Below are 27,432 nucleotides of genomic sequence, written 5' to 3'. Positions count from 1 at the left end.
CGGGCTGGCAGCGATCCCACAAACACGGCTGCCTGTCCCGCACACACCGCCCTGAGCCGGGCTGGCAGCGATCCCACAAACACGGCTGCCTGTCCCGCACACACCGCTCTGAGCCGGGCTGGCCGCGATCCCACAAACACGGCTGCCTGTCCCGCACACACCGCTCTGAGCCGGGCTGGCCGCGATCCCACAAACACGGCATCCCTCACTGCACTCCCAGACCTGCCTGCCCTGCTCAGCTCTCATTTCTAATGTTACTCACGGGGCTGGTGTTGGGTTTGTGCTGGAGAGGGTTAAGCTGTCATCACAGCCTTAATGAGCCCTGAGATTTCCCTTTAAACCCCCGGTTAATGGGAAATGAAGTTACCGAGGGGGAAGGGAGTCTTTGTGTTCTCCACCACCTCCACCCTGACTGGCCTTTGATGAAATCCAAAACCCCGATGGAAGATGAGGGGACATGAGGGTAAAGCAACATGAAGGGGGAGAGAGGGGAGAAGACAAGAGACCAGTGGGGTCTGTCAGAGCAGAGAAGGGGCTCCTGAGTGCTCCTGAGACCTCTGCTGTGGCTGGGGAGGAGGAGGAGCTGTGTGCAGCAATGCCAACAGGCCTGGCTGTGTGGCACAGGCTGCAGGTGGGAGCTGGGATGGATGTGGCAGCTCTGGCAGCTGAGAAGAGTTGAGCTTGCAGGGAAATTCATCAGGCCAGGAGCTCTGCAAAGGGCTGCCCTTGTTCATGGGGCTCAGCTCTCCAGCATGCCACAGAGCTCCCAGCCCAGCAGAATGGGAAACTGAGTTGAAGAACTGAGAGAAAATAAGTGAATAATAAATTAAATAAATGAATAAGAATCCTGTTCCTTTCAGTGGAGAATTAGAAGTTTCCTATCTGCCATTGCTGCCTCTGGATGCCCGATGCTGTTACTCTGTGTCTATTTCCTAATTACTTAAGATCAGACAAAGTATCGCATCATGGATGGAGAAGGATACAAAAAGAGGCTCTTTCAGTCTTAGTTTATTCCTGGGCGATGGTATGGCCGGAAAGAGCCCGAGTTTCTCTGGGGCACAGGTAATCAGGAGAGGGGAATGGGAGGGGCCTTGGCTAGCTGCCAATGGGATGAAGACACAGACGGGACAGGGGCCGGAATACCCGACCCCCCAGTGGGTACAAGGACACAGGGGAAGGTCACAGGACCGGAAAGGAAGACAGGAACTGGGGTTTGCAGGAAAGAGGTTACAGGACACCTTGGTATAATTTCTTATACCTCAAATACTGAATTACAACATCTCCCCGTTTTTTTGTTTTTTAAGTAGGGGGATGATATTAAACTAATTTTAGTCTGAATTTATTAGTTTGCCCACCATTTGTGATAAGCAGGAGAATTAGATTGTTTTATATTTGCTATCTCTGTATGATTGTCTGCTGAGGTAGAAGAAGTGATACCAGTAATGGCCTTAAATATTAACTGAAGTATGATTTCAAATGCTATTGCTACAAGGGGAAGAATTAACAACAAATAACATAATGGTTTTGACTGTGGAAGTCCACCACCCAGAAAACCCCCAGCCCTTGAACAGTTTATTAAGCCAGTCCTTTGTTTCTTGCAGAGCAGCGTGGACATTTAGGAGCTCTTGCAGTCAGGTTCATGCAGCAAAGTTCTTCAAATCCCTGGCATTCCAGGCAGGTGGACACAGGGTCTGTTGCTGCTGCAGAGGACAGGCATATGTTTTCTGAGGGATGATCTACGCAGCTGCCAAACTGTTCAAAGCTAACAGGACACAGGGTTAACTGGAGGGTAGCTTTCTTCTAAAAGGAAAAACAAACAGTTTAAAACATGTTATAAGTCTTTTTCTGCCAGAGGGTATTCCTTTATGAGGTTTTTGTTTCCTTTTCCTCTGCGGCGTCTTCTTTTCGAAGCAGTGGTTACTTGCTTCTCATCTCCTTCTGCTGCGGCTGGAGTTTTGGGAACAAAAGGTTTAACCCACTTTTGGGGAATCCATCGAGGGCCTGAGGGGGTTGACACAAATGCATAGCCCCTTCCCCAGGTTACTAGCTCATAGGGACCCCTGGTTTCCCATGTTTCTGGATCCCTAATCAAAACAGGTGGATGCTGTGACAATTTAAACTGTTTACTGCTGTTAAAATGACGGACCACAGGAGGTGTCATGGTTTCAAACGAACAATTCAAGAAATTGATTGTGAACAGAGCTTTACAGAGCTTTTGCTGGGGAGACATCCACACAGTTGAACTGTTTTGCCTAGCTAGAACTTGTTTGAGTGTCTGGTGTGTGCGTTCAACCACTGCTTGGCCTGTAGGGGAGTGGGGGATGCCTGTTTTATGTCCCAGTCCCCACTGCTGGACAAATTCCAGGAACTCCTTGGATGTGTATGCTGGTCCATTATCTGTTTTTATTTCTTTAGGGATCCCCAACACTGAGAAGGCTTGCACTAGGTGTTGTTTTACATGTACAGCCTTTTCCCCTGCATGTGCGGATGCATAAACTGCACCTGAATATGTGTCTATACTCACATGAACATATTTGAGGCGTCCAAAACTAGGAATGTGTGTGATGTCTGTCTGCCACACCTCACAGCTGCCTAGGCCCCGGGGGTTAACCCCTACACCCAGCGATGGCATGGCCTGGAGCTGGCAGCTGGGACAGGTGGCTACAATAGCCTTGGCCTGACTCCGTGTTAGCTGGAACTGACGGACCAAACCTGCTGCATTCTGGTGGTACTGCTGGTGGCTCAGTTTTGCCTGTTGGAAAATGTCAGGAAGGCGTGCCTTTTCAGCTGGAGCTGCAAGGGTGTCTGCCATCTGGTTCCCTTCTGAGATTTCACCTGGTAGTTCTGTGTGTGACCTCACATGCATTACATAGAAAGGATGTTCTCTGTGTGAAATCAAATAGATTAGTTTTGACAGCAGCCTAAAGAGCTGCTCATTATTGATGTCTTTGAGCACTGCCTGCTCCGCCCTGGATACTACCCCAGCAACATAAGCTGAATCTGTTACCAGGTTGAAAGGCTCTGAAAACTGCTCAAAGGCTCTCACAGCTGCAGCCAGTTCTGCAATCTGGGGTGACCCCTCCACAAACTTAACATCAGCTTCCCAATGCTGAGTCTGAGGATTTCTCCAAGTCATCACCGACTTATGGGAGGCCCCCGATGCATCTGTGAACACTGTGAGTGCCTGAAGCGGTCTCCTGCTTCTCTTTTCACGAGGGATGAGGTGGAATTCCTCATTGAACAACTTATGAGCTGGGCTGTGAACAGATATCTGTCCAGTGTAGCTATCCAGAGATATCTGGAGGCTGGCATTGCTCTGTAACAAATGCTCAAACACTTCTTTTGTTAGCCTTTCAGGAGAGTTTTTTCCCTCCATAGAAAGTTTAATTGGCAGGTGAATACATGTGAAGTCAGACCCAGACAGTTCACGCAGCCTCATTCTTGCTTTTTGAATCAACTGAGCCATAAGCTCCTGTGGTTGTGTGATAGTTTTGGATTTTTGGTGGGAGAGGAAGACCCATTCTATGATTAAGAGTGAATCCTTCTGCCCCTCAATCCACTGAAATATTAACCCATGTAAATGTGGTAGTTTTCCCAAAACAATGAATTTGAAAGGTAGTTCAGGCTGGTAGCGGTGAGCCTGCCTTTCAGACAGGGCTTTTTGTACCTTTTCAATTGCAGCTTTTGCCTCAGGTGTCAGCTCTCTGGGAGACAGTAGCTCCCTCTCCCCTTTCAATAAATTAAAAAGGGGTTGTAAGTCCTCATTAGTGAGGCCTAACCAAGGTCTTACCCAGTTCAATGACCCACACAGAGAGTGAAGATCTGCAAGAGTTTTAGGGTTACAATTAATTTGTAATTTCTGTGGAACAATGGTCCTGGCTGTAATCTGTAGGCCCAAATATTTCCAAGGTGGCATCCTTTGAACTTTGTCTTCCTGTAATTGAAATCCAGCAGAGGTTAAAACTTTAACTACTAGGTCAAGCGTGTGTTGGAGTATGGAATTGTCAGGAGCACACACCAGCACATCATCCATGTAGTGTAGTATTATAGCTTCCCTGCTTTGTGCACGCACAGGAGACAACAATGAAGCTACATACCACTGACAGATAGCAGGACTACACTTCATGCCCTGTGGAAGCACTTTCCAGTGGTATCTCTTCATTGGAGCCTCTCTGTTCAATGATGGTACTGAGAATGCAAACCTGGGAGCATCTTCAGGGTGTAATGGGATTTGGAAAAAACAATCTTTGATGTCTAAAACTGCCAATTGCCAGTCTCTAGGTAACATGCTGGGACTAGGCATCCCAAGTTGAGGAGACCCCATGTCCTGAATTACTTTATTTATTTCCCTAAGGTCATGCAACAATCTCCATTTGTCTTTCCCTGGTTTTTTCACTACAAAGATTGGAGAATTCCAGGGACTAAGTGTTTCTTCTATATGATTTTTTGCCAATTGTTCCTCTACAAGTTTTTCAAGTGCCAGTAATTTTTCCTTTTTGAGCGGCCACTGTGTTGTCCAAATAGGTGTGTCACTTAGCCATGTTAGTTTCTGGACCTGGCAGTCGACAGTGGCCGCTTCCAAAAATCCTGAGGGGTTTTTGGAATTATCATTTTAACTCCCCACTGTGACATGGAGTCCCTCCCCCACAAGGGACATTTGTAATCAATTACAAACGGACGAACACTGGCTAATTTGCCGTCCGGTCCTTCAATTTGTACCATGCGTTTTGATATTTTTGCCAATTTAACTCCTCCTATACCCTGGAGCTGCCCAGCCACAGGTTGCAATTCCCAATGTGAAGGCCAAAGTTTTTCAGGAATAATGGTCACGTCTGATCCCGTGTCCAGAACACCCTGCACGTGTAGGTGATCTGATCCATGTGTCATGTTGCATGCTAGAGAAGGTTTTTCCTCCTTTACTGTTTCTGCCCAGTAAACCTCTGGTGACTTATCATCTGCTGTGATGTCTGCTGGAATAGGAAGGGCTTGGGCCAGTACTTGCCCCTCACACAAATAGAAAGGTGCTTGAGAGCAACGGGCTAATATTATAACACTGGATATTTTCCCCTTCATGATCATAGGAGCTATTTCAATTTCTAAAGGTGTGTGTGCAGTGTCTCCCACAACAAAATACTCACTCTCCATGTGGCAAACCGTCATGTCAATTAAGGGGCTTGAGATGTCCACTGTAATGATGGTCCACTCAGCAGATCTGAAATGAAAACCTTTGGTAGTCTGGAGCCTAACACGGCCACAGGACTGCCTGACCTGGTTAAGAGAACATTTAACATTTATATCATCTGTTATCCCCACATTGTCCCTTCCACCCTCCCCCTTTGTTTTTAAGAGAGAGGCTTTTGCTACAGTATAGCCTGCAGAATTTATATCCTGGCGCTTTATGGTGTTTATGGCAGGCCAGCGCCTCAGTTCTAGTTTTTTGGTTCCCTGATTTTCTTCTGTTTCCTGTTCTGAGGACAGTCCCTAGCAAAATGTCCTTCCTGCTGACACTGGAAACAGGTGATCTTCTTTAGCTGCTGTGATGACATGTGCTGCTTCTTCATCTGTGGTGGTGGAGGTGCTGGAGGCTTAGGAGGTGCTGGACTCGGGTTCCTCTCAGGATCACTGAACAGTTCTGCTTTGCGTGTGCATGCTTCGATCATCTGTGCTAGGCTGGGCTCCGGGTAGAGTGGTAAGCTCGAGATGACTCTGCGACATGCTTGATTGGCGTTCTTCTCTGCTAATTCCTTAATCAGTTCTGCATGCATGGCTGGATTTTGCACCTGGCGTTCCACCTGTGTCTTTAATCGATCTATAAAACTTAAAAAACTCTCAGAAGAGTGCTGTTTAATATGAACATAACTAGTAGTTATTTCAGGTGTTGGCAAACTGATAAAGGCCTTTTCAGCTGCATCACTAACCTTATTCAAAATAAATTTAGATAATAACCGTACTTGCTTTTCAGGGCAGTGAATTTCACCCTCCCCACATAAATGGTCCAATGTAATTTCATTATCATCAGAATCTTTAGAATGCTCAGGGTTTTTGTGAAGCTCTGTTAAAAGACTGCTTAAAGAACGTTTCCAAATATTAAGCCATAATTCATATTCAGCTGGAGTTAGCAAACACATAAAAAGGTCCTTTATATCCTGGGGAACTAATTCATTAGACAAAAGAGTTGTTCTTAGCATCCCTTTAAATATTTCACTTTGCCTCCCAAATTCCCTTTGCACCTTACAAATTTCCTTTTTATCTTGGTATGAGAATGGCTCGTAGCTTCTCCTACCATTCCTTCTACCCACATAACTAACCGGAGCTGTATCAAAAAGCTGAGGAGGGTTAGTCAGCAAGTTAGGGGTTAAGTGGTTCTGTGTCTCTGCCTGCGTTCCTGAAACACGTGCTGCCCCTCCCCCTGTCTCAGCTCTCAAGGAGCTCCTATTGTTTTCTGTCCCCGTGTTAGAAAGATTGTTACAAGGTGATATAGAAACAGCAGCTTGGAAATATGGGTTTACATAGCTAGGAAGATATGGAGCAGAAATGGGAGTTGGATGCAGGAATGGGTTATTGGAAGAAAAAGGCACATTGTTAGAAGTTAGTACAGGTTTTCCCCCTTGCACTGAAGAAAGGTGATTTTCTAAATTAGAATTTTCAGGCGGCGAGGATGGAAAGCAGGGATATCTCGGCAAGTTTGTAGCAGCTTGTGTAGAAGGATCTAAGTGTGTATAACTCGGGGGATTGTTAGAATTAGTAGTTTCTTGAGGTATTTCTGATTTCTCTTTTAATTCAGGGACAGAAGATTCCGAATTTAATTGCGTTAAGTGTTGGTGAATATTTAGAAATATAGGCAAAAATAAAGCAGCCTTGGTATCACCTTTCTGTATTTTAGAAGTTAATAAATTTCCAACATTGTCCCAAAATAAAACTGAATGGATATCTTGCTTTTCAAATTCTATAACTTCTCGAGACAACAAACTAACAAATTTCTGAATCTGTTTTTTAGAAATTACAAAATCCTGCGCATCTAACATTTCTTTAAGCTGAGAAATGATGCTCTTTTGTTGTGCAGAAAATTTCCCCCCCATTCTGATGTTATAAACACAAATGCACGATTCCTTTACTGATGCAGAAAGTTACAAATTAGCAGTCCGTTGCAAACCCAGGTGTGGGGGTGCTGGGGTTTTGTTACCACACGCGGCTGCCGCTACGGCAGCATCTGGCGGTCCCGGGGAAATCCTCCTAAGGGAATTCCCCGCGCCCGTGCTCACGCCAATAGTACAGCACACGTCGGTGGAGCGGTCGAGCACGTAAATGCCGGCGGGATTGCGCAACACCGCCCACGTGTTCGCCACTCCACGCGGGACTGCTGCCGCTGCCCCCGCGGGATACAAACCTCCCCCCGCGAATTTGGGGCTACTCCGTCTAAAAACTCCCCCCTCCCCCAGTACCTCGGGGCTAGTTAGGGGTTCCCGCCTCCCCGAAGGGATATTTTACCTTCCTCAGACGGAGTGCGGTCTCGCCGTAACTCTGCAAAAGCTCCAATCCAGAACCGGCTCCTCCAATCTCGGAGAAGTTATCCAATTCACCCTCCTGTGTTCGGGGCTGGCAAAAAAACAGCTCCGACCCACAGAGGTAGTTGAACAGCTCAACGGGCCTTTAAAAGTCCTAAAACAGGCACTTTAGCCAAATGGGGTCTAAAACTGAGAGCCCCACGTTGGGCGCCAACTGATGCGGTTAGACTGTGTCTATTTCCTAATTACTTAAGATCAGACAAAGTATCGCATCATGGATGGAGAAGGATACAAAAAGAGGCTCTTTCAGTCTTAGTTTATTCCTGGGCGATGGTATGGCCGGAAAGAGCCCGAGTTTCTCTGGGGCACAGGTAATCAGGAGAGGGGAATGGGAGGGGCCTTGGCTAGCTGCCAATGGGATGAAGACACAGACGGGACAGGGGCCGGAATACCCGACCCCCCAGTGGGTACAAGGACACAGGGGAAGGTCACAGGACCGGAAAGGAAGACAGGAACTGGGGTTTGCAGGAAAGAGGTTACAGGACACCTTGGTATAATTTCTTATACCTCAAATACTGAATTACAACAGATGCCAGACAGAAGCTGAATCCAAGCACCATGATTCCTGTCCCTTCCTAAGGCTGTGAGATGAATATTGGGAGCCTCTGCTGGAAGGAGGCCCTCACTAGCTCCACAGAGATGAGAATCCAAATAATCAATCCCACTGACTCTCTGTGAAAGACTATATACAAATTAGACATTGCATAAAATCTTTAAAAAAAAAAAAAAAAAAGTAACAATCAGTTTCTCAATTTTTTTTCTCTTCCCTTCTTTTCTAACCAAAGCTGGAGAACCTCACTTGTCCAGGCTTCTACTTAAGGCCTTTTTTCCAAGGTTTATGGGGGAAGGGGGAGAAGTGATGACATGCATCAGGAAGCTCACAGCTCCCACTGGGAGAGGCCAAACAGATCTGAGTGTCACCCAGAGTTCCCAGGCTGCTTTCTGCCCCTGCTCCCACTCCCCCCAGAGCTCAGCCAAGCTGACTCCATGAACTCCAGTACACCCAGGGCAGCTTTAGTCTTTATTACAACCCCTGTCACATTTTATGGGTTTTTGGAATTATGGCCTTCCACAAGTTCCCATCAGCCCAGCCACATATTTGGGTTCACACACACATTCATAGTGATGCTGACATGTGGCCTTTCATAAAATCATGAAATCTAACTAAAAGCCTGAAAAAAAACAAAGCCAAATTATCTCTCAGCTGCAAGAAGGTAAGAGGGACTGCCAGAAAAACACTGCCCAGGAGTTTTTACACTGATTTCCTCCTGCCTTGTCCTGCCCCTGCCTCAAAGCAGATGTAGATGCATCTGCTGGGCTCCCCTTCCTTTTGGGATCAGTTCACTTGCTGTCAATGTGCAGCATTGGCTTCAAAACCCAAGATGTCAGAAACTCAAAATTTCCATACAGCTTTGTGTAATGCCCAGACTTCAGCCCATTTTGGACAGGCTTTGAAAAGAGTCTGTCTGCTTGCTCTTGGAGCAGCCAGAGGACATTATTAGAAAGACTCCCAACCTTTGCACAAGTCCTTCAAAGGAAGAGCTGAAACATGATGGTATCCCTTTGCCAGACAATATTTACCCACTGAGCATCTGCAGGCTCAGTGATAGTAGTATAAATACATAAAATAGTACAAAAAATACAAAAATACATAAATAGTATAAAAAACTGCAGCATAAATTCAACAGCTTCCTGTCTCAGTTTCTGCAAACCAAAACTGCAGAGTTAGAAAACAGAGAAAAATGTTATTAACTCCCCCCACGAGTTAAACACATAAACCTCAAGAAGGCAAAGATAAATGGGCTGTTGCAGCAGTCATCTCTTTTGTTTGTAGTAAATTATTGTGTGTAATTCACGTTTCCTGTCCATAAATACCAGAGGAACTTGAAGACACGGAATCCATTCTAATTCAGCAAAGACAAAAACAACTCCTTTTGAGCCCATCTGGAACTTGTTTTTACCATAATTGTTTTGGGCTCGGTAATGAGTTCAAGATCTAGCTGCCGTCTCTAATTGTTCCAAGAGTAAACAGCTGCTTTGTTTAAGGGCGGCAGCTCAGATGAAAGGAGCTGTGCCTTGTCAGCACAGCCCTAAGGAGCAGCTGATGGGGCAGGAAACAGCCCCAGGCTCCACCGGGAGTGTCCGGCTGGTGACATGTGCCCTCTGCTCTGCCCCGCCTTTGGCATCTCGTCTGTAGCTCCAGCTGATGGCGTTTTGCATCCCGTCCTGCTGTGACAAGTCGGTGATGCTCAGGCATCTCCTCAGCTGGGCTGAGCGGGCTCAGGGCAGCACAAACCCCTTGCCTGGGGCAGTGCTCCACCCCTGCCCACAGTGCCAAACCCCTCCTTCGTGCTGGGGAGGATGAGGAGTTGACAGGAAGGTCTCACAGATATGTATGTCTTACAGAAAGATTTTTGAATGTAGAATCTGAAGGAGGTATAGGGATGATAGCAAGTTAAAAGAATTGCTGAATGAGTTTTACTGGGTGACTAAGAAGGCAGGCGAGTTGTGTTGGAATGACACATATTTTATGACTCTGAGCAAAGGATAAATCCACCTCAAACAAAAGATGTTTTTACCAAGCAGAAAGATTTTCACGCACAAACAAAAATGCCATGTTGCAAGTTGAGAAAAGATCTCAGAATTTTCCACTGCAAGAAAACTCAAAAACAACTTCTAGCTTAAAGTGTAACGTACTAACCTTTTGTGATTGGAAAATTGTAACATGAATATGGTAATGTTAGAAGGTGGGATAGGCTACAGGTGATAGTAAAGGTATTGATTGGTTGTCGTGTTCTAAGATGCTCTGTAATGAAAAGGATTTAATGCATTGTAACCAAAATTACAAGAAGCTTTCAGTTGAACCCACAGCTGTGGCTGCCAGGCTGTGGGCAGAGCTCTTGTCACCCACAACCCCTGAAGTGCTGCTTCATTTTGACACAATAAACACATTTTAAAGAGCCTGCCTGGAGTTCTGCATCCCTCATTTTTAAGCACACCTTCATCAGACAGCAAAGATGCCCCCACACCCACTGTGAGGGACTCCCACAGTTGTGTCCAAGGTCTCCCCACAGAGCTCCCCAGGACATGCCATGCCTGAGACCCCCGGGGGCCTTGGTGCAGAAGAGATCTCTGCATGCCTGATGCCCTGGCACCAGGAGAAATGAGGACACCAGCCAGGAGGACCTTTCTGGAAGGTTCTTTCAGCTCCCAAACTCAGTCCTTGGTGGCATGGACAGGAGGTGCCAGGAGCTCCATGCACCCTCTGCACATAGATAAGCTGTGTAATCATAACTGCTTGAGGCACTTGAAATGTTTACTTTTCCATGTATAATAGCCATATACAAATTCTTTCTTCTCCATTGAAGGATTTCTTGTTCCAAATCACTCCAACTCTGGAGTGTGATGGCTAAAGTCAGGAGAAACTGAATCATACAGAAATAGATGGATTTTTACATTTGTTTGTTTGTTAGAAAGAAACTAAAGATAGCACTTAGAGTTCAGCTCTCCAAGGACATGTGGTTTGCACAGGGTTTGCTGGAAATCACAGCTAATGTTATTTTTATTTCCTATGGTTTTTTAGTTCAATTTTTTGTCTGGCATATCGTGAGAAAGAAGATCTCATTTAAATCTGCTTGAGCAGAGCCTCATCACATATCCAAATAAAGCACCTCTTCCAAAACAGCTTCTGATCATGAGTTGAAGACATCAAACAAGAAAATGTCTGTCTCTTTGCACAGTTATTTTTCTCTGGTATTTAATAATTCTTGTTAAATTCTTCTGCCTTGTGATCTGTTCCCTACACCACAGGCCACCTCCCACAGCTGCCAGTAGGGAATGTCCTTCAGGAGCCTTTATTTTGTAACATCCATTTCATAAGCACTGTGGCCAAATCAACAAGAGAACTGAAAAACGATGCTTGTGTCTTGTGAAAAGAGGTGTGTGCTCAGCTCACAACAGCAGCACATCAAGCATGCTGCCAGCTGCTGGAGAGCCCTACCAGGAGTCAGAAAAGGTACTGGTACTCTGGTTTTCACCAGAGGCAGGACTATGTGTCCCAGTCCAGCTGCCTCTCAAAAAGCCAGGGCACAGCTCCAATCAAAAGCTCTGTCTGAAGGGACTGCTAAATAAGAAAACAGGATGAGTCTGGCACCCTGGCACTGCTGCACACATTTTCCTCTCCTCTGAGGGGAACACTCAGCATCATTTGGTAGAGTCTAAATGCTCTTCCCTCACCAGAAACAGAGGTTTTGTTCAGGAAGGACTTTGTTCCCTCTGGCCTTGAAGTCACTCAGTTTCAACTAACTGCCTGTGCCAGTGTCTGATACAGAGATGGAAGGAAAATAAATAGTTCAGCCACAGCATGGCCTACAGCTCACAATGGACTGAAAAAAGGGTATTTCCGCTATTTTTAGGATTTTTGGTTTTCTCAGTTTTCCCAGAGAAGCTCCAGTGCTTATCAGGTGGAGGAAAAGGCAGACTGCTGATCCAACACACAGAACATGCAGCTGTTCTGACATCCAAAAATCCCAGCAAGGGCAAGCAGCAAAGTTCCCTTGGCTGTCTCAGCCCCTGTGTCCTCAAAGGACTCAGCTCCCATGGATCTGCACTGCTCTGGAAAGTGTCCCAGTGACTCTGTGTGGTAGCAGAAGCTCTGTCAGCATTGGGTCCCTGCCCTGAGAAACCTCTGTGATGAAGCTCATTTCCTGAAGTTCTTATACAGTGTCTTGAACTTACATAAATTGTGGGGTTTTTATATCACTCTGTGTGTGTTTATAGAGAACACCAGCAAACTGCTGGAACTGAGAATAATGGTGTCACAGCAGGGCAACCATTTCCTACAAAGAAAAATCCATTTCAACAACTAAGTTCCACAAACACTGCTTTCACTACCAAATCAGCAGACCTGCTGCATGTTTCTTGAGAAAGCTGCTTGTTTGCAGATCTTATTATTTGTCTTCTGTATTCTGAGTGAGTTCTGCAAGAGTCAGGACAAGCCAACAGAGACATTTTGTATCTTGCAGTGATGGCCCTTACAGGAAAGTGGGAAGGGATTGCAGAAATAGCCAGGCTAGAGCTTGGGAAAATCAGCAACCAGCCCCGGAGCAGCTCCAAAACTCTTCTGCAATTTACAGTGCAGCATTTGTAGGGAGAATTCATCCTGATCCAAGGTGAGATCCAAGCCTCACAGATGGAAATGTGGCCCCTTTTCTCCCCTTGAAGCTGGTCCAGATGATTCTGGTGTAAAAAACACTAAAACATTGGAAGCTCTCAGTTCGTGACAGATCAAAGAGCATGTGTTGATGGTCTTGCCTAATGCAGGATTACCACTCATTCCTGCAGTCAGATTACTGCAGGCAGAGACTGCCATCACCTTCTCCAAATAACTCCTCTCCCATGTGCATGGCATCATATTTCACCCTGGTTATGACAGGTTTGGGTTCAGTGAAAGAGTATTTGAAGGAAGAGGGTGGTGGGTCCCCACAGAGCTGCTGGAAAGCTGCTGGGTTTGTCTGAAGATTTCCAGTGCCAGCAGTCTGAGCAGCTGCAGAGCAGTGATTACACCCTGTGACAGACCCTGACCCCGGGGATTTCTCATCTGCAGCTCAGAAACTCTGACAACAAGGATGAAACACTGGGAAAGATGGGGGGTTTTAGGTGCAGCAAAAAGCCAGTTAGAAATACAACCAGTGTGAATATCTCTCAGCACCAAAGCACAAGTAATATAAATGTTGTGTAGATGAAAAAAATCTATCCCTTCACTCCTCATCAAGGAGCTGTCACTAGAAAAGACAGAGGACAACTTCCTGGAACTCCCAGCGAGCCAGCTGCACACAGACCTGGCCACAGCCACATCCAGTTTGTGCCCTCTCTGGCAGGGAGGCTCCTGAGCACAATCCCCAGCACCTCACTGCTGCCACTGCACTTCCCTCACCTCTGGCACTGGCACAGCTCACAGCAGGAGGGAACCAGAGGTTTCCTTTTTGAATTATTTATTGTTCTTGGTATATGCTGCCTAAACCCTCCATCAGTGCCTGTTGACTGGTACAGTTTCCCAGTTAACAAGTTATTGTTTGGGAAGCTGCTGGAAGCATTCATCTCTCCCCTGCCACACACCACAGGCAGTGCAGTGCTGGCATGACAGATTCAGAGCTCAATACTCAAATTTTGTACTTCTCCTGCCACTTAGTGGCTGCAGCTGATGCAGCACCACATCCCTGGCTACACATTCACCAGAGAATAACTGTGATGTGGAACAGTTTCATATTTCTGTTCAGGTGCAGTAAAACTTGAATAGGGACAAAGAGGTATTTAAAAATATTTCACTTTTTTCAAACTCTCTGAAATCTGTCAGGGCCCTCACAAATCTCACTCTGCAGAAGAAAAGGATGTTAAAAGGTTGAATACTTCTGAAGTCCATATATGTTATGAAGCAGCAGCTTTAATGCTACTGCTGGCAGTCAATATGCCTCCATCTCTAGGATTCACAAGGATTCACCATTTCTCACTGCCAGGGAGTCCCTTTCTGTGCTGTAGAAAGAAGCAAGGCTGTCACTGCTGTGTTCTGTACCTGTCAGGACCCAGTGCTCTAAGTGTGGCTGTTTGCTCTGTGCCAGGCTATGGAGGGGGAACAGGAGCACAGCCTTTCCAGCAGCAGCTGGATTGCCTGTCTGTCACCAGGGCATAGACAGGAGCACAGGAAAGGCCTTGGATAACCAGGGATTTGAAAGGCTTGGGCTTCATTCTTTCCTGTCACTGCTGGGACCAAGGGAAATAGTCTGGTTTGTCTGATCCTAGATTGTGTTCCAGGACAAATATAACCAGGAAAAAAATTATTGTAGTTCACTTCTGCTTTGGTGACACCTAATCAGAGAAGTGATACTGGGAGCTGTGCCAGATGCTCTGAGAAGGAATTGGTGTTATAAATCACACTGGCCCTCAAGAAGGTTTAGACAGATCTGGGTCTTGGAGAATTGATGCAACCACTGGAGTCTTTAGCTAGCTCTTCTAGAACTCCAGCAGCCACACCAAAGTTGTGGAAAAACTCCAGGATAAATCCACCAGGGGCTGAACTTCAGAGCTGCAGCTCTGCAGTGGGATTAGCTTTACCTGTCACTATCTGATTAGGAACAGCAAATAATATAGCAACACACACACAACTTCTTCCAAGGCAGCAAGAAGAAGTGCTTTATTACAAATTCATCTCACATTTATAGACAGGATCATAGAATAGAAACAGAGCAATAGTTCATTGGTCAAGAGAAAGAAACACCTCCCATCACATCTCTCACGAACTATTCTGTGATTAACAGGTGTTAATCTATGTTATTCATTCTTCCTTTTCTTCCTTATTTTTGAGGAAGTCTCCAGCCTGAGAAAGATCTGAGCTGGAGCTGAGAAAGCTTCTAGCCTGGGAAAATATGAATTGGTATTTTCCCTGAGCTCTCAACAGCGTCCACATTTATCAGCATCAGGGAGAAAAGTAAAAGAGTTGATGGATGCTCTCCACCTGATATTCCAGAAGCACTTTCAATCCAGAGGTGCAAAAGCAAAAGAGGGAGAGATCAACTCTGCTGTGGTTTATATACTGGCCAAAACCGGTGGGCGGGTACAAACAGCCAGATAATGGATAACCTTAGGGGAGGAGAAAGGGGAGTGGTTTAGAGCCAGTGCCAATGGGATAACCTTAGGGGAGGAGAAAGGGGAGTTGTTTACAGAGCCAGTGCCAATGGGATAACCTTAGGGGAGGAGAAAGGGGGGTGGTTTACATCAGGGGTGGATACAACTTAGGGAGAAACCAACTTGGAACACAGGAAGGGCTTTGGAAGCAACCAATATCAAAAGCAACCATTACCTGGATTATGAAACTGAAAGCTGGGGTAACACAAACACTAACTGCAACAGAGAATCATTTCCCTGGACTGTCATGGGCTTTCAACAAAATGAATTGAACCGTCTTGCTAATGAACATGCAGCTCAGTTTTGGGAATGTAAATCAGCTGGCAAAACACCTGCCAAATCAAGTGTCTTATCCTAACGTAATGGGTGACTAAATACACATTCCTGTGCTGGAGATTTAAATAATCCTTTTGAGCACCGTGAGAGTACCAGAGGCTTTGGCAGACAGAGGCAAACCTACGAAAGAGGATGAACAAGCTGCAGAGACTGGTAAAACAGCTATTTTACTATTATTACTGACAGATAATTTTTTTTTAATTTGAATTTTTTTAAGGCTATGTAAGTACTGTCAGGTTTGCACAGAATTATTTCTCTAGTTCAGCACAGTCCTTGGGAAAAAGCTGACACACTAATGGCTCTCCTGGCAGCTGCGCAGTGGCTGGGAAAACACTGCAGAGGCTGGGCTGAAAGGTTGGGAAGGTCACTCTAAATACAGCTCAGCTCTGAGCACAGAGGTGTTTGCTGGCCCCTGAAGGGAGAAACAAAACATTTTGCTGTAGCTCATGGTGACAAAAGAGCTCTGTGATACATGACTTGATGTACTCTATAATGAAAGCAGGGAAATGAGCAGGAGGAGTGGCATATTCCTAGACACTGCCAATGAAAAAGAAATGTGCTATTGTAGGGAGAGGAAACTCTCTCACCTGGAGAACGAGGGTCATGAGGAACCAGCAGAGATTTCAGGTGCCCAGTTCCTTAGGTCAGTTCTCAGTAATGAGGCAGGGAGGTGGTGTAGCCATGGAAAGTGCAAGTGAAATGTATCTGCTGTGAGCTGGGACAGCAGAGCTCAGTCTCCTCCTGCTGCAGGCTTGGAATAGTCTGGCTCTATTTCTGTACTGGGAGACTATCCCATCTCGGGCTGGTATGGAAGTTATTTAAAAGAAAACACCTTGAGGAAAGGGAAAAAATCCAAGATTATTTCAATTTGTGGTTTTAGAGCTATGGTGGACTAGATCAAAATTTCCTTTTCTTAGGTGGATGTCTCTTTAAGAAGCAGGTAAAGCAGAAAGAGGTCCTCAGCTTTGGGTTATTTAAGTTCTTAGGGTCACTGGGGTCATATTCATGTAGCAAAACACAGTCTGGCCTGAGGTGCCCTGCACTGGCTGGCAAACAGCCCAGCCTGAGCATGGGCTCTCTGTGTCACACTAGCACTTTCCCAGTGGGAGGGGTTTTTAAGCAGGGGGCTGGCAAAGGCCATCCTGGCCTTGGGCCACCCAGAACTTTGTGCAGGAGGTGTCAGGCTAAAGAGTAGGGCCCCCAGCATGCTCAGAGTGGTCTTGAGATGTGGAACAGAGCTCCCAGTCCCAAGACTCCCTCAAGGCACATCTTGTTTTTAACTGCAGACGGGGAAACCAAAGGCACAAAATAATGGAAAAATGTTTTTGCTTGTCAGCCTGCCAGTGAGCTGTCAGCTGCTGAGCTGGGCCAGCCAGGACAGCTTGTTCCACACCCTTCCAAGAGTCAAGAGCCCTGACTTTTATACCAACACCCCATCCTGTGATGCCACATGAGCTTGTTCCCCTGCCTGTGCTCCCAAGGCTCAGCAGCTGTGTCACTTGGTACTTGTGAAGAAATGTCCTCAAGGAGACCTGAGCATGGCATAGGAACTCACTGCCTGCCACATATTTAATCTGTATCACAATTATACACTGCTAAATATTGTCTGCTCTGTGCTAGTGCAGCATCACAGGCAAGGCACTCTAATCTAAAATATGTGTTATTATCATGAAAGGATAGAAATAATACACCAAGGAATCCCAAATGCTCTGGATGTACATGGCCATGGGAAAATTCCCCAGCTCAAAGTCTGAATGTCTGTTGAGTCATTTTATTCTGTGCAAGGAAGCCATCCATTGTCTGCCCCTTTTCTTCAGCTGCAGAACAAGATCCTGATCCTGACAATATGTGCTGCTGGGATTGGAGGCACTTTCCAGTACGGTTACAACCTCTCCATCATCAATGCCCCAGCCTCAGTAAGTGCTGCTGCTCCGAGTGCCTCCCCCTTGGCAGACCCTTCCTTGGTGCCTCTGCTGGGCTGTGAGCAGTGCTGTGCCACAGGGAATCTGCTGCTGGGGGACACAAAGCAAGGATGTGTTGTTCCCTCTGTATAATTCACATTCAGAGTACAGGACTTTGTTGTCAAAAGCTACCCTTGAGCAGGACCTAGTGTCACAAGAGTTTATTCAAAAACTTTGTTTCAACTGCTTTAGAAAAATCTAATTCTAGAGTTTTCCAACCTGCATCCTTTGCAGTTGATTTGCGCCCTTAGATTGAAAGTGAGATCCATGAAATAAATTTTTAAATGATCAAAAATAGCTACGTAGAGATATAAACCAATTGGATTTTTCACCAGCAACAGTTTTACACCCTAAACTCTTTGTTAAAAACACATTTGAGAACTGGAAGAGATGGGAAGCATAAATACAGGATAAATAGGTGCACTAATAAGGGAGCCTTTCTCTGACTCCACATCAGAAGGATGCGTGTTCATATCACGTTGGGGTCACCAGTTGTGACATTGACAAGCACTCTGTGACCATGTGACAAAAAGCACTTTATTGTTCAGAACTGCTGCTAAATAACCTTCTTAATGTTCCTCAGCATGCACTTGTGATTGGTCTGAAGTCCAGGCTGTCCATCTCTCTGACCAATAGCCTCCACAGCACAGGCAGGAACCCATGGGTCCAAGTCCCTGTCTGCTTCCAAGTTTGTCCTATCACTGTTCCCCAGAGGACTGCTTGTCCCACCAGGCTGTATCTCCATATATGGAGAACCACTTTGCCCGGTAACAAGGCCAGCTTGTACTGTGACAGTTCTTCACCTCTGTGGTGGCTCTGCAGCTCTGTCCTTCTCTCTCAGTACATCCAGATGTTCATGAACACCACCTGGCTGGAGCGCATGGGCGTTCCCTTGGAGAGCAACGTGATCCTGCTGCTCTGGTCCTTCACGGTCTCTGCCTACCCTCTGGGAGGCCTCACAGGGGCTGTGGTTGCTGGGCCCATGGCCATCATGCTGGGCAGGTAAGAGGTGCTGGAGATTAATTTAAGCTTTGCAGCTTCCCTTAGTCCAAGAGGAATTAGGATCCCTACAGCAAAGTACTCACCATGGTTAAAAATAACGAAAACACGTTTTGTATCACAGATCAGCCTTCTATAAACACTCTGGGTTGGTGGGGAGAAACTACCTGACAGGACAGTATTTCATATTTCAAAATTCAACAGGGAACTGTTTCTTCCCCACATTACCTTCTCATCACATTCCACCCCAGCTGAGGTGCCACAAGGATTTCAGCTCAACTCCTTATCACAGTACCCACCTACATAATCTCTATCATTTTTGTGCCCAGTTTTCTGCCATGCTTTTAAATGGGAAATCATAATGGATCAGACTAAGGATTCTTCTTCAAATAAACTGTGAGAATGACACTAGAAAAACAGAGGGTGCTTACAAAGAGCAGTGGTTGCATCCCAGCTCCTCTTGTCTCACAGGCTACATATCCACATTTTGTTCTGAAATATTTCAGGAGGTATTCATTAACTCTCCACAGTGGGATTTTTATCTCTGTGCTTGAGTCTTTGAAAAGTATCTGTCTTACCTCATGTACCTTTCATACATAGCTCTATCCCCAGTTCTCTTCAGAAAAAAAAACAAAAAATCAAACAAAAACAAACAGTGTTGCCAACGTAAACTAATAGAAAATTAGATTTTTTTTCTGCCTGTCTCTTGACCCCAAGATTTTCCTCTATGTGCTATCACTTTAATTTGCTCCTCTTACATGATGAAGGAGACCCAATTGTGATTTGAGGTCCCATGGTTTTACCAGTTGTATGGTTATAAAGATCTGAAAGGATATGGCTTCCTTAATCCATTAAAATTTTTGAGATTTCACCCTGTACTACTTTGGAACAAAATCATATTCCACCATAGATAAAAGAAACAAAGACTGAATGGTAAGGCAGTGAGCAGGGACTAGAGAGAATTTCTGGTAATAATAATAATAGTATGGGTCAACAGAGCTCTCTTTTTCCTCCTGGGTTCAGCAGGAATTTCTCCTGGGACACATGAAGACTTTCTGACAAACTTTCAGAACTTTATTACATGAAAAATGCCTGTTTCAACAATTTAGCATTTTCAGACCAAAATGCACAGGGCTTGCTGAAGGAATATTCCCTTCCATTCAAATGCAAACTGTGTGTGAGCACAAGAGCCCTGACCCTGGGGGAGAACCCTAAGGGCAGCCTTGCAGGGACACTGTGTGGCACAGGGACACCTCTGCAGGGCTGGGATCCAGCAGGATGCTCTGTGGTGGGGCTGGGCAGGCAGCACCTGCCACGGGAAGTGTTTTATCCCAGAGCTGAACCTGACAAAAAACTGTTTTTTCTCTTGGAAGGAAGATGTCCCTGCTGCTGAACAATGGCTTTGTGATCATAGCTGCAGCCTTGTCTGGGTTCAGCCGGATGGCCAAATCCTTTGAAATGATTATGCTCAGCAGATTTTTTACTGGTGTGAATGCAGGTATGGCAACATGGGAAATACAAAAGAATGAAGGTGGGAACAATTAGAAGAAATTTAAGTAGGAATGATCCAGTGTGGATGATTCAAACACCCCTTTAGGGCCCCCTTGGAAACTTATCCCCTAAGACAAGAAATCCTTCCTTAGGATGATTCATTCTAGAGAAATGTTCACCCCCCTGCAGACCCCCGTGTTATCTTTTAGAGTTCTAATTGGTCTTTATCTCTTCTAGGTAGTTGATCACTTTTTGCCTAAAACCTTAAAGTAATTGGATAGCTTTCAGCTTATAACTCTATTGGCCACTTCTCAAGTCACCCCAACCCTACAAAACCCCTTTGATATTTGATGTACTCGGATTTGCTGTAGGACCCCTTCACAGAAATAAAGTTGCCTATGGAATCTTTGCAGAGCTCTTCCCAGATCTCTTCCCCACTGGCTAAGAAAGTGCTGCAAGCAAATGAAATCACAAAAGAGCTGATAGCCTAAGTCTAGGCTTTGCTTGCATTTAAGCTGTAGCTGACTTATGCCTTGAAGCAGTCAGGAGGAGATCTGTTCTATTCAGAATATTTATCTGGGCTTGCTGTGGCAGCCTGGGGCAATCCAGGATATTAAGGCAATTAATCCTTTAGGCTGATAGACACATGTAAGTGAATTAAGAAGTTGTATACACAGATTTTATACTTTGCTTCTAAGGGCTTTCTTTTAAAGCATACACAGGTGGTGGGGAGGGGTTGTATTACACATAAGCATCTCTGTGCACAGGGAAAATTTGTACTGAAAATGGATCCCTATCTGCTTGTCTGTCATAGCATGAGCACCAACACAAAAGCTTTTGTAGAAGTTCATCCTAGGAAATTATCAATATAAGGGAATTAAAATATGATATTCCCCTCAAAAGGGGGCAGTCAAGGGAAACATTGCATATAAACTTGGATTTGGTGCTGAAAAGACCATAGAACTGAGGCACTGACAGATTTCAGATTCATTATCCATTGCTACTGTCAAATATTGAAGTGTGTGTTTAGTTACACATGGGACAGAGGTGAAACTGAAGGTAAATATCAAGTAGATTAGTTATCACATGGCCTGCAACAGAAGAGTGCAGCCAGCAACCTCACAAGAGGTGTCTGACTGCATTTATTCTTGTCTCCTCTGCCCACAAGCTGAGGTCAGCATTTGTCTGCCTTGCCCAGGTGTAAGCATGAACATTCAGCCCATGTACCTGGCAGAGAGTGCCCCAAAGAAGCTCAGAGGAGCTGTGGCCTTGACCTCTGCATCGTTTACAGCCCTGGGGCTGGTGCTGGGCCAGGTTGTTGGACTCAGGTAGTGTAAAGCAAGCAGCCCATTTATTAAATCCTTCCCTTCCCTTCCCTTCCCTTCCCTTCCCTTCCCTTCCCTTCCCTTCCCTTCCCTTCCCTTCCCTTCCCTTCCCTTCCCTTCCCTTCCCTTCCCTTCCCTTCCCTTCCCTTCCCTTCCCTTCCCTTCCCTTCCCTTCCCCAGGTTGTATCAATACTGTGTAAATTGTGTATGTTTTTCCCTAGGGAGCTCCTAGGAGGGGAGGAGCGCTGGCCATTCCTTTTAGCAAGCAATCTGATTCCTGCCCTGATCCAGCTCACAGCTCTGCCTTGGCTCCCTGAAAGTCCCAGGTATCTCTTGATTGACCGTGGAGACAAAGAATCCTGCATCTCTGGTGAGTTTGGGGTGACTGTTAGCTCCTCACAGAACATGTGAGACTTGGGCCCCAACATTTTTGGAATGGTGTCACAAATTTTACATATAGGAAATTTCATATCAAGTTGTAAATGTTATCACTTCCTCCTTCCAAACTAAAGAACATTCTATAAACTTAAATATATTTCATCCATTGAGGTAATTGAAGGGCATCTTCCTGCAACAGACTTACTTGCTACAGTAATAGGGTCAAAAGGTGAGACTTGTGCTCACAATGGCAAATATGTTTTGTAACTATGGAGTGAAATAAATGCTGGTTGAAGAGCTCAGGATCAAATCTGAAGCCAATTCATATTAAAGGATTTACTTAGATTTGTGGCATACAAATCCAAAATATGCAGAGTGGCTGGAGTTAGTTGTGGGAAATATGTGCTGTGTACCAAGAACATCTTAATTGCCTGCTTTTCCCAGGGAAGGCACTTGAGACTGAGTCAGAGGCATGGCAGCTAAAGTGGCAGTGTTGGGAAATACTGAGTTGTCAAACAGTGCTGAGGGATTTGCACTCCCTTTCCCCCAAATCTTTCAAGTGGCTGCACCACAGCTGATCAGCTCTGTGCAGGTCACAGCACAATCACAGCAAAGGGAAGAGAGAGCCCAGGAGTGAGAGGTTCCCTTGTCCTTGCAGCGCTGCAGAAGCTCAGAGGCACCAGTGACCTGAGTGCAGAGCTGGAAGAGATGCTGGCAGAGCAGGCTGCTGTTAAAGGCCAGAGAGCCAAGAACCCGTGGGAGCTGTTCCAGAACCCAGCCCTGAGGTGGCAGCTGCTGAGCATCGTTGTGCTGAGCAGCGCCATGCAGCTCTGCGGGAACGACTCGGTAAGCAGCTCTGGGGCCGGCCTGGGAGCTCTGGGCTCAGCATCCTGGCAGCAGGAGAGGAGCAAATAGTGTCTCTGCCTGTGGGCATCTTCAAATGTCAGAGGTTTGGTTCCCTAAATACACCTGTGCATCGTGGGAACACTCAGGATGCTGTGTGTCAGTGTGTTAGTCACTCTGCATGGTCCTCCAGGAAAAACGAGGGGATGCATTTTCAGATGTCTTCCCTTACTGCTTTCTCCTTTCTTCTCTTCACAGATGTATTCTTATGCAGCTTATGTGTTCCAAGAGGCTGGAATTCCTCAGGACAAAATTCCCTATGTTGTAATCGGCACGGGAAGCTGTGAGCTGATCACATCTGTCACTTGTGTGAGACTTCAGTGCACTCTGGTGCATTGCACGGCAGGGAGGAGGCTGTTAATTACAAATTTGGGGTTGGCTTTGCTTTTCATGCCAAGGAAACCCTTTGGGCACAGGAGCCAGGCTGTCAGCACCCCCAGGCAGAGAGGTTAATGCAGAGGTGTTTGGTCAGACATTGCATTGCCATCGCTGTCTGGAATCTCCAACAAGTGTAACTCTCTTGCTTTGTGTTCATATGGATGGTGGCAGAGTTGAGGTGCAGCTGGGACATTCTCATCTCCCCTGAACACACTTCTTGCCTGACTCCTGCCACCAGAACTTTCTTTTGAGGTTTTTTTTTTTTTTTTTTTTTGCTATGAAGCAGGCAATACTCTGAAAGTTATTGTAGAGCGAACTAGGCACGGAGTATTGAAAGGCAAAGAGGAAATACAAGCACAGGTTAAATATCTTGCTTTATTTGCCTGTGTTGCCTTGTGCAGAACATGATTATAGACTATGCTGGTCGGAGGCCGCTGCTGCTGGGGGGATACACCTTCATGGCAGGATGGGCCATTGTCTTCATGGTCGCTCTGAGCCAGCAGGTAACAAACTTCACTCATTCTTTAGGTGGAATGGAGTTGGGCTTTGCCTTCTGTATGGCTGGGGTGTTCAGTGGTGGCAGATAAGTGCCCTCACTGGTTTTCCATTGGTCTCTGTGGCTGTAGACTCAGATTAGCTGGATGCCCTATCTCAGCATGGCCTGCATTTTCGCCTATATCCTGAGCTTTGGAATCGGACCAGGTCAGTTCCCTCAGCGTTTTCAGTGAAACTTTTGGGTACTGCAGGGGCTTGGAGATGTGTGCAGGCATCTTATGGAAACTCTCAGAGCCTCTTTAGCTGCAGCATGCTCAGAGGAACGAGGCAGTTCCTGCTGTGGTGTTTGGCTGGTTCAGGGGTTGTGTGCCCCTGGTGAGTTTGTGCTGTGCAGGGCAGGCTGTGCCCATTTCTCTCTCTGTCATATTCCCCCTCACAGGCAGCTTGGATATTAGGCCAAGGCCCTTGGAAGTGATTCTTGATGGATGACAAGCTTTTGATTTGCTTCCCAGTCCATTAGGGCTGTAAACCAGCATTTACTAATGCTTCACTTTAATCCTATATATTGTTGGCTATGCCATCTGATTTTCTTACAGATACCTGGAAGCACAATTTCCATGTCTATTTGTTAGCCTACTAATGTGCCTTTCCATGGCAGAATCCACTAGTTTCTGGGGGTGGGCAATGCACAGGATGTTGTGATGTTTTCATGGTGAATATATAGATGTGAGACTCTGTTTGCTCACATGAAGGAAGGCAGGTAAGAATAGAAACAAGCTGCCAGTGTCACATGCCACACAAGTTGGCAATAATTTCTTGTCCCAGTCCCTACAGTGCCATGTGGTTGAATTAATTATAAGCCTTTCTCACTGTTGGGTCCTGGTAAGAATAATGTGGATTACAAAACCTTTCCTGGCAGTTCATTCTAACATGAGAAAGTTTGAATAATTACCCAGTCTTTAATATTTAACCTAAAAATTCACCTCTCACACTTCATGTTGGGTTTTCTTGTTAAGATGTGTTCTCTTGTTTTTAATGTAATGTCAACAACATTATTAACTTTCTTGCCATTTCTTTTTCCAGCTGGTGTAACAGGAGTTCTGCCCACAGAAGTTTTTGATCAAATGTCCCGACCAGCTGCTTACATGATCTGTGGCTCCCTGCTCTGGTTCAACCTCTTTCTGGTTGGAACAGCCTTTCCATTCATTGTGGTGGGTTCCCAAACAGAGCAGCTCTTTAGTGTTCTGTACAAGAACAAGGCTCTGCTAGTGACCAGGAAAAGAGAATACTGAAGCAGCAAGATACTTTTCAAAGAAATGTTATCTTTATGAGGCCAGAACTCCTTTAAGCCAAACTTTCTCTGTGTTCCCTATGGTGATTTCTGATTTGAGGTTGGGAGTAAAATCATTTGGGGGTGGATGATCAATATTCCTCGTCTGTCCTCAGTTGAGAACAGCTGGAACTAAAGATGTGATGTAATTTTCCTTTGCCAGACCCTGGCACCTGTCTCTAAGATGACTCCTGAAGCAAAAGGAGCAGAACTCCACAGTTGTACATTCCTGTCTTATTTCCTGCTGAGGGCTCCCATGTCAATCACATACAGACAGAAAAAGACATTTCCAATTACTGTTCTTGCTATGTCAAGTTTCCCAGCCTGTGCTGGGGAGCTGTTGCATCCAGGCCCTCAGCAGGATTCACAGAAACACTCCCTGAGTGACTTTGGACTGTGCAGGAAGGGGGATTAGTGGCCTTTTTGTCATCATAGAGAATGTCACCAACCCTGTCTTGTTTTTTTCCTCCTCCTCAGAAAAGTCTAGCACATTTCTGCTACATCCCATTCCTTGTGGTGTGTGTCTGCACTGCCCTCTACGTTTGGTTTTTCCTTCCTGAGACAAAGGGCAAGTCCTTCCTGGAAATCTCGGAGGAGTTCAGGAAACGAAACTTCAAAACCAAGACCCGTGCAGGTTTCTACAAAGGCCCTGAGGAGATCAAAACCACCACTTTGTAGCAGAAGGAAGGAAGATGGGATCTGGGGGGACTCTGCAGTGAATTCAGCAGTGGCTGTGTGCCCTTGCAGGACACAAAGAGAGAAGTTAGGGACAATGTATTACTCCTAGGTCCTTAAGTTCACCTTGAAAACATAAACTTGAACTGATAAACCCAAACAAGTGTTCAGTAAACTGTTCTCAGCTATTACTACTGAGTAACAAATGCATATTTTGGAATCCATATCAGAGAGTGACAGAATGATGCCTTATCTCTTATTATCATACACCACCATGTAATGCTTTAGAAAATTTCATCAGAATTTCTCCAAACAGTAACTTCCATCTCAGGAGTCCTTTCCTTGCTCCTGAATCTGGGCTTTCTAGCACAGAAATTAATCTGATTAAATTCTGTTTTCAGACACCAGATGAAATTTTCAGTACCTTGTCTTGGTGCTCCCATTGTTTCTGTTATTAAGTGATTTCAAATAGACCCCTACTTGTTAAGCAATAGTGAGCAGTTAATTATTTTCAGCTATAAAAACATGTGACAGATGGATTAGAAAGAAAGCTTCTAGTACTTGCTAAGTGGCTTATTATACAACAGACTTTTGGGCATTGCTTTGCAGACTATTTATTCTGGACTGGTTTTCTTCATGGCTTGTTTGTTGTCCTCCAATCCTATGTTGTAAAGCAAAAGTAATTCCCTGGTCCAGCTAGTTGTGCTCCCACAGACACTGCTGGTGCACCCTGTAGGGTTTTGCACCTATGCTCTGCTGAGGTGAAGCATGGGGAGGAGCTGCATGCTTGGAGATGGATCTTTAGATCACACCACAGTGTTCTCTGCAGCATGTTCCTGCTGTCTGTGTAGAGCACATTGGCAAAGACCCAGATGTGACTTTTCTTCTTTTCAATTAACCTGATACAGAACAGGGCAACACTCCTCACTGGATGTGGCATTTCACAGGCATTGGCCTGGCTGGTCCAGTTCCTTCCAGCTTCTTCTCAAAGTCACAATCCAGCCACTTCTTTTCTTTGACTTTGTATGAAAGTCACAGTACTGCTCATGTTTGCAACAAAGAACACAAAGTAAGTCAAGTTTCTTTCAGTGTATTTTTTAACTACAAAGAAAAATGCAGCATTTTTGAATAAAAAGACTGTAAACATTTCTGGAGTGTATTGCTGTTGTGCTGGGCATGAGTGGAGCAGCAGATCTATTTCTCAGAAGAGGAGGCTGTGCAAGAACTCTCTTTCACTACCCAAAGTTTATAACATATGAAAAATAAAAGTAAACTTTTTTTCCTTTGTGGTTGCTGCTATTTTAAAAGTCATTAATATATAGACATGGGCAGGAGCAGCTACCTCTGCTCTTGGAAAACACTGAGATTTTGAAGTATTATGAAGGATTTTGAGACAAGACAATCAAGAGCAGGACTCCACAGAACTGGGAACTGAAGAGATGCTTTTCATTGCTATAGTTTGGAGAAAGCAGTGAGGGGCAGATGGAAAGAGTGAAACACAAAGTCAAAGCAAAAAGTGTCACTATCATCATGAGGGTGGCAAAATATTCTGTCATTCCTTTGGTGAGGACCAGAGGAAGAGACAGAAGTGAGGCAGAGTGAAGAAGGGAAGCAGGTCAGAGGGGAGCATGCAGGGCAGGAAACAGGGTGGACTGAGGAGAGGGGGAGGCCTGGCTCACCCTGCTGGAACACACAGGTCAGAGGGGAGAGAAGTCCTGCAGTCCTCACCTTCTGTGGCTGCTCCTGTGAGTCAGGACTGTGCCTTTCCCAGAGCCCTGCAAGGACAGAGACCATCCTCAGTGCCAGAATGGAACAGGCTTGGTCAGAAATGATGCACAGTTACTTGATTTCCTGATTTTAGAGCCAGTCCTGTGAGAACATGTAGCAGAAGACATTAATTCCAAATTCCATCATTT

The 27,432-nt window shown here is 45.5% G+C and overlaps 1 protein-coding gene across 2 annotated transcripts; it reads left to right on the top strand.

Moving 5' to 3' along the window:
• Positions 1 to 15,354: 15,354 nt before the first annotated feature.
• On the top strand, positions 15,355 to 26,664 carry LOC130259816 (solute carrier family 2, facilitated glucose transporter member 11-like). 2 transcript variants are annotated; one of them, XM_056504528.1, is made up of 12 exons: positions 15,355 to 15,734; positions 17,399 to 17,497; positions 18,384 to 18,544; positions 19,915 to 20,039; positions 21,231 to 21,360; positions 21,579 to 21,727; positions 22,394 to 22,581; positions 22,837 to 22,947; positions 23,418 to 23,519; positions 23,643 to 23,718; positions 24,595 to 24,722; positions 25,319 to 26,664. In XM_056504528.1, exons 1-12 carry the CDS (start codon positions 15,714 to 15,716, stop codon positions 25,517 to 25,519), a joined length of 1,491 nt encoding a protein of 496 aa, XP_056360503.1. In that variant the 5' UTR covers positions 15,355 to 15,713; the 3' UTR covers positions 25,520 to 26,664. The 2 variants fall into 2 exon arrangements, with proteins under 2 accessions (XP_056360503.1, XP_056360504.1); XM_056504529.1 differs by having other exon boundaries at positions 15,379 to 15,734; positions 19,919 to 20,039.
• Positions 26,665 to 27,432: the final 768 nt, after the last annotated feature.

This window comes from Oenanthe melanoleuca, chromosome 15 (genome assembly GCF_029582105.1).
Source record: "Oenanthe melanoleuca isolate GR-GAL-2019-014 chromosome 15, OMel1.0, whole genome shotgun sequence".
In the NCBI taxonomy this organism is placed as follows: domain Eukaryota; kingdom Metazoa; phylum Chordata; class Aves; order Passeriformes; family Muscicapidae; genus Oenanthe; species Oenanthe melanoleuca.
This window is presented reverse-complemented; position numbering and strand designations above follow the sequence as displayed.

Coding starts and splice junctions, on each gene's coding strand:
- LOC130259816 (XM_056504528.1), top strand. CDS start 15,714: ATGAACAAGCTGCAGAGACTG. Junction 15,735..17,398: donor TGAACAAGCTGCAGAGACTG/GTAAAACAGCTA, acceptor CCTTTTCTTCAG/CTGCAGAACAAGATCCTGAT. Junction 23,719..24,594: donor GAGCTTTGGAATCGGACCAG/GTCAGTTCCCTC, acceptor TTCTTTTTCCAG/CTGGTGTAACAGGAGTTCTG.